The sequence below is a fragment of the Engraulis encrasicolus genome, unplaced genomic scaffold (genome assembly GCF_034702125.1).
Source record: "Engraulis encrasicolus isolate BLACKSEA-1 unplaced genomic scaffold, IST_EnEncr_1.0 scaffold_1335_np1212, whole genome shotgun sequence".
NCBI lineage: Eukaryota > Metazoa > Chordata > Actinopteri > Clupeiformes > Engraulidae > Engraulis > Engraulis encrasicolus.
Genome location: NW_026944829.1, coordinates 2,551 through 10,142, shown reverse-complemented (window position 1 = coordinate 10,142; position 7,592 = coordinate 2,551). Strand labels below are relative to the sequence as shown.

At 41.1% G+C, this 7,592-nt stretch overlaps 1 protein-coding gene across 1 annotated transcript; it reads left to right on the top strand.

Moving 5' to 3' along the window:
• Positions 1–1,986: 1,986 nt before the first annotated feature.
• Positions 1,987–7,158, top strand: LOC134442248 (tumor necrosis factor receptor superfamily member 14-like; the record flags this gene model as incomplete). Its single annotated transcript, XM_063192494.1, has 5 exons — positions 1,987–2,042; positions 2,431–2,522; positions 6,163–6,288; positions 6,774–6,929; positions 7,071–7,158. Coding segments are annotated over exons 1-5 (518 nt in total), but the record flags the coding sequence as incomplete, so codon positions are not given.
• Between the last annotated feature and the right edge of the window lie 434 nt (positions 7,159–7,592).

Here is a 7,592-nt window from a genome sequence, read left to right as displayed (position 1 = left end):
ACATGCCCAAATAAAATCTTTTCCTGTAAGCGGCTTAAATGTGCGTTTAATCGGATTACATGTGTCCATATATACAGGCCTATGTTTGCTTACGCCTATATCTAAATAGAATCTATGAATATGCGCATTAGCCTACTCCGCAAATATGTTTCCAAATCAAATGTTTCAGGCAGGGACGCGCGCACACGGATGAACACAATAGAAAACGGACATTGTATTATTTCCTAACCAGAACAGCAGCTTAATAACATTGTGCTTCAAATCTGACTGTCAGTTAAGAATAAAATGCGTATGAGCCCACACAATTATACCAGAGATTCTAAGAGTAGGCCTAGCCTATTATAATCTCTGGTTGTGTGGGATAATGCCTCGGGCGCACGTTTGCCAGGAGAAGGACAACCAACTTTTTAAACAGCGCTATGCAACGCTATTGCTAAATCTCCGCTTAGCACAGATGCTAACAAATTATCAACCTGTTAACTTTGTGAGGAGAAATACAGTGTAGATTTGTTGTGCATAGTTTTCTGTAGGGCCTAAATTTACATATTCCTGTGTTAGGCTACTACTGCTGTGGGGAGGCTTTGATGAGGGAGGGAGCACAGCAGCACACTCTGTGTGTTCCTGTGTCACTTGCTCTCTTTCACGTCACTTGAGGTCAGTTTAGCAAACGGTGACTCCTTCTCAGTCATAGTTTTGATGTGCAAGCCTTCAAATTGCCAAATTACACTCAGGCTACACTTCTGTTATTGATAGGAATGAGAATCCTATCTATGTTGTTTCTTTAAAAAAAAATGTAAGCTGGACTGCATGGATAGAACAATGTTATGTTTTCAGAATGGTAAAATTGTTTTTTTTTTTTTTGGCGGGGGTGGTGTGGTGTCGGTGTCGGTGGAAGGGGGGCCCAAACAGAGATTTTTGTCCCGGGCCCAGCCAAAGCTGTCAGCGGCCCTGGGGGTGCCTTGACATTTTTAATAAATTGAAAGGGTGCTTCGCCTACAAAAAGGTTGGGAAACACTGATCCAGATCACCATTAATAATTAAGCACTTTTACAGTGAAGTGTGATGGACATGAACACTACATTGCTTGCTGCCTGGTCACTTTCAACAACAGTTTAGTGTAAAACACCAAACTTGTAATTACTTGTATTAATTGTACTGTATTCTGTTTGCAGATGCGTAGCAGAATTAAGAAAAGGTACTGTGTGTATGTGTATACGTGCTTGTGTGCGTGCGTGTGTGTGTGTGTGTGTGTGTGTGTGTGTGTGTGTGTGTGTGCGTGCGTGTGCGTGTGCGTGTGTGGAGTGGAGGGGCTTTATGATCATTGTGATTATTATTTATTATGATTATCATAATTACTATTTTAATCAATAATATTCATTAGTATTATTCCAGCTTGTGCTGTAGAAAAGATGAAAATAGGCGAGATGAGGCGATCGACCTTGACCAAGCTGATGGGACCTGGAACCATTCAGTGCTTTAAGTAAGCCTAGATACCATGTAAGGATTTAAGATGTTTTAATCACAGCACACACATGCTGCTAATATCCAACTTACTCAATGTAGATGTACAAACTACTACCAAATGTCTCTGTAGCAGTGCTTTTTACCATTATGCATGCCAGTAATACAGGGCCACTGACATCTTGGGCAGGGCCCAGGATCAGTGGAGCTGCTGTGGAGAGATGGAGCAGCTTACAATCCCTGGGGACTGCACACCAGAACCTCTCCTGGACCACCAAGCCAGCAGCGCCTCTACTTCCTGTGTAAACAGAAGCACACCAGTGCCCCACCACCCATTATCACCGCATTCTACAGGGGGACCATCCAGAGCATCACCAGCTGCATCACTGTAAGGGGCGGGAGCTGCACGGCCTACAACAGGAAAGCCCTGCAGCATATAGTGAAGACAATTAGGAAGATCATCACTGCACCTTTCCCCTCCCTGCAAGAGATACACCATCTGCAGAGCTCTCACAATCATGAACGATGAGACTCACCCAGCCAGCACACAACCTGCTCAGCCTCCTGGCCTCTGGAAAGAGGTACAGGAGCAGGGGCGTAGCAGCAAATTTTAGGCTCTATGTACAATCAGCTCCAATGGACCCCTGCAGCAGCCATATACTTATCTTCATATATCAGAATGTGTATGGGCCCCCTATATTCCATATTTCTCCACTACTGTGAACGCTCCATACCGTCATGATTTATGGACAAAAAAAGAACTTTCCATTGCCGTTGTGTTTTAGTCTCTGTATGTCTTTGAATGTCTGTTCATGTTTTTGTTTTATGTTACATGTTCTGTAAAGCGTCTTTGGGTATTTAGAAAAGCGCTATACAAATTTGATGTATTATTATTATTATATACTGTACATACTTTAGGGCTGTGATTACACAGTCTCACTTTACCCCCCTGAACGACACTCCTGACAGGAGCCTCTGGTCCAGAATTACCAGACTCACCAACAGCTTCATCCACCAGGCCACGGCTCCACCAGTCAGGCAGCAAGAGTTCTGCCCCCTTGGTGTACTGTAGGCCTACTGTGTAGTCTTGCTCTTGTCTTCTTGTCATTTGCCTAGATTATTTCTAAATGTGGCATGTTTCAAATGTTACATGTTTCAAAATGATAAAAAAAAAATTTTTTATTACTATATTACTTTTACACTGCTATTGATCCTGTCTTGCACTTTATGTTTTGTCATGTTAATGTCAGTCCTGTGCATGTCACATGTGTTTGCATGGGAAAGAGAGAAAAACAGTTTCCACATGTTCTTTCCTGTTAATATCAGTCCTGAATATGTCTGTATCTTTGCATGGGAAGGAGAGAAAAACAGTTTCATTTCATTTCTTTGCATGACTTGTGTGTAACAGAGGTCAAGTAGCAGAGTGTGATGTGAAACGTTAGTAAACCACCTTCCCAAGGCCTCAATACAGAGCGGTAGCGTTGGGCTATGGGACCAGCTGTTTTGCTCAGATGTATTGTACTGTGCCTCCCATTGCTGAACTGGAGGCATTGACGAGGTGGCGAGTCCTCAACCCCGAGGGGGGTGAAATGTGCGGGAACACCTCTGTGACATGTGCGTATGAAAATATGACAATAAAGCTGTCTTGACTTGACTTGACTTGACTTGACCTCGTCTCTTCCTTGTGATTCCATGGCCTTATCCACGGTTTCAAATCGCTTGCCTATTTCTTCCTTGAAAGTGGCAAATTCTCGTCTGAGCATACTTCCCATGTTTTGTATACTTTCTCGAATGTCCTTCATTTCTTTTCGATTCTCCTCGCTGTTTGACCCAATTTGCTTAGCCACGCTGTCGAAGCCAGCCTTCATGCTAGATAGCATGTTATCATAACTTGGTCGGTCCTCGACGTCGTCTTTCTTTCTATCTCCCATCTTCCCTCGCTCCTTTTCTTTCTTTTCCTCGTCCTTCCTTTGTCTACTCATCATCCCCCTCTTTGATAGTGACCGTGAATTTCGGCTTTTCAGAGTAATTTACTTCAACAACCGGGAGCTCCTAAAAACACGTCTAGTCAGCCATGTGCCAAACCGGAAGCCGACTTGACCTGACCTCATGTTGTTGTGTCTGCAACAGACTCATGTCCTACCAGTTCTGCCAGTTCTAACATAGGCTGGGAAATCCCATGTTGGCACAATCGTTCTGATCAGAAAGACAGCATGGAGTCTACCCTCAGCGAGGGTACCAGATCATGGTCCCTGTCTTTCTCCAATCAGAGAGCAGGGAGGCGTGGAGAGGTGAAGACTACAGAGTTTGTTTGAATAGATACAACTGACAATGGCTACGTATGTCAAATGATGGACCTACACATTTGTAACGCCCAATAAACAGCCGTCGTCAATCGTAAACCACACACCCCCTACGGGATTTACAGTAGACAGGTCTCTAGACCTTATCTCACTTGTGATTAGGTCTTGTGAGAACCAGGCAAGTTCTACCAGTCCTCTTGCTGTCTTCTTCCTCTGTACAGTTTTTGGCAGGCAGCAACAGGGAAAGGCAAGTTACAGACGGGTATACAGTAGGAGCGGAGATGTAATGTGCAGAGTCGAAGACTCGAAACACAGAAAGGAAGACCCTGATCAGACTGCTCTCAATCATTTGGTGCTGATGGAGTACCCTGGACACAGAATCGTCAAATGTTGACACAGCAGTGCCAGAAAGGAAGAGTGATTCTTTTTCTTTTCAAAAATTGGTAATGTACTCCCTTATCTCACTGTTTCTGTGTAAGTCGTATAATATGATAATCTTATCCAGGAGTCCAAGCCTACTGATTTTTCTGGTGTTTTGTTTAGTTCAAAAACTATAATGTTTTGTTGGTATTCATTTTAGATTATCAGCTATTCATTTAAAATGTTGTCAACATCTCCTCACTCCTACTGTTCTGCTACTATACCAAAACGATCATACCAAGACATTTCAAAGTCTGAGAGACGCTGATCTAACAGTAGGCTAACTTTAACCCAAATAGGAATGTTTTGCGTCTGTGAGAGACACTGTTTTACTATCAGTTGTTTTACTTCGATATGGTTTCCCTTATATTTATATATACTACCCGGCCAAAAAAAGGCACATCCCAAAAATAATGTTGTTGGATTGCCTTTAGATATGGTTCACATCGGCAGCACAGCATGTAACGTTGGTTCTCTGTTTCATTTCTATAAGGTGTTGAAGCCAGACTTCCGAAACAGTCCCAGGAGCTGCCACTGCTGCTATTTACCAGCTTAAATGCTGGGAAGGTTTGTGTTGAGCATTCTGGTGTCTCTGCCTGGATCCTATGGGTCACTGGACAACAAGTGCGGTCCTTTTGAGTATGAGGGGCCATGGGGTTGCTGTCCAAAGTGTTCGCCCGGTAAGTCTGACGTTCATATTGCCTAACGACCCTGGTAAGGACGGAGCTGCGTAGCTTAGGCTACATGCACTGTAAAATATTTCAGTCAGCCAAACATAAAAAAGGAAGTTTCCCTGCTGCCTTAAGTAAGTTATAGTGTTACTATTGCTACCTTCACTGTTATTATTTCTATTATTCGTCAGTGTTCTAGACTATCTACTTTTAAATCCAAGCTGAAGACACACCTTTTCATTTCTGCTTTTCCACTTCATTGACAGGCACTTCCACTTTATTTTAATCATCAGTTTATTTTTAATTTTACATATTATTTTTTTCCCCTCATTTTATTTTATTTTCAAATGCATTCCACTTCTTTTTCTTACTTGAAAACATTTATCTTTATTGTACTTTTATTTCTATTTTATTTTTGCATTTTAATTACTCTCCTATTGTTAATTCACTGAAGCTTTGTTTTACTTTCCCTACTGTTATGTATTTGTTTTGATTGTAAAGTGTCCTTGGGTATCTTGAAAGGCGCTCAAAAATAAAATTTATTATTATTATTATTATTGTAATGTCTTATCTTATACTCTGTTTACATGTTGAATGTTAAATGTATTTGTACTGTATTTGTTATTGATCACTTATTGTACCAGTACATCACTGTTACCTGTCCTGTCTTGCACTTTATGTCAGTCTGTAAAATGTCAGTCTTGTATATGTCTATGTCCTGGCATGGTATAGAGAGAAAATGTCATTTCATTTCCTTGTATGTCTGTGCATATGAAGAAAGTGACAATAAAAGCTGACTTGACTTGACTTGACTTGACTTGACTTAACACAACTTGAGAAAGCTGTGAGTTGAGTCTCGAGTTGAGTTAACTTACAAAGCAGGGCAACTTAGTTTTTTACATTTATATCCCATTAAGACATGGTGTTATAAATTTGCTGCTACCAGAATGGCAAAGACCAAGTTGTAGTACATTACTTAAGGCTCTGTGTTATGTCATAGTATTGTAGTACTATGGTAGTTAACTTTTCAATGACCATTACAGAGTGCCAACGACGTGCATTAAGGGGTTACCTGGCCTGCAATGTTTTACGATGTATTAACAAATGTATTATCAGATGTATTATGTACGATGTATTATCAAAAGCTTGCCATATGTTGGTGGACATGCTAGAGATGATGTGCCCTTGTAGGAGTCCCATTGCAATTAAAAACCTCTTTTTCCATGGTGTCCTGACTAAGTTCCAGCAAAATGTACATGTTTTCACCAAGATCACCAGTGTGTCTGATATTGCATGCATTTTTTCAGGATATTATGTTTATAGTCACTGCATGGAATACGACAGTACCACATGTGATCCATGCCCTATAACTACCTACACAGATGAATACAATGGGTGGACGTCCTGTAAGAGCTGTACACATTGTGATTCAAGTAAGGCTCAGCATTTTTTGTTATGTGTGGGCTATTGTACCATACTACTATTTTACTAATATACTATACTACTCTATAATTATACTATACTACTACTATACTATTGTTATATTATATTATTATTACTGTATATAGTAGCCTACTGATACAACCAGTTATGTTGTTATGTCATGCTCAAATATTACTATAACCTTGCCTGATTATCATCGACTTTCAAATCTCTTCAAGACTTGGTCTGACCAAGAGCGTAACAATGAACATTTCTCAAACGGCATGGATGACCCGCCTCCCTTGGTTTGCTAATGGTTGTTTGCAGCGCTGAAGGTGATGCGTCACTAGGAGGGCACGGCCTGTCTAACTATAACCTATTGTATAGTACTGAATTAGTGTATGTGCCACAATTAATGTATTTACATGACCTTGTAGAGAGGGGGGGTCATCATCGGGTATCCATAACAGAATCTCTTTCCTATTGTGTGTGTCAGGTGCAGGTGTGAGGGTTAAGGAAGTATGCACCCCTTACTCAGACACACTCTGTGAGCCTCTGGAGGGGCACTACTGCACTGACCCAATCAAAGATGGCTGCCAAAGAGCTGTGCGACACACAAAGTGCAAACCAGGGCAGTACATCAAAATGAAAGGTAAAGAAAGAACTTGTTTTGCTGGCTCCTAGAAACATAATGCGCACCACTACAGCCAATGAGTAATGCCATTCAATTCATAATAGAAATATGCTATCATAGAAGAGACTAGAGATGTGCCTGTTATTCCATTGCATACAGGTACTGCATCCTCAGATACTATTTGCAATGACTGTGGCAGTAGCACATACTCAGACGGTTCATTCCCATCCTGCATTCCACACACACAGTGAGTACGTTTTATGTATGCAATTGTGAGTTGTATTCATGCCCTTATCCTTTTGTAAGAATAATTACAGGAGACCACTGTGTTCTTTTCAATGTAGGTGTAAATTACCCTATGTTTTGGGGAGATCAGGGACCTCATCATCAGACGCTGAATGCCTAATGTTGCCCAGAGTTGTGGCTATAGTCATAACCACAGCCTTAGTATTAGCCATTGCTGCCTCATGTGCCTTAGTCATCCTGACACTCGTTGCTAAACTGATCCGGAAGATGAGGAATGGTATACTCTATGAAGGAGGAATGTGTCATTTTTTTGACACATGCATTGCTTGAAGTTGATTTTAACACATAGTGTGTGGAATGTGACGTGACGTGGTATTATTCAGTTAAAATACTTTGTAGTATGACACATTTTGTGTTTAAAAGTTGCACATAAAT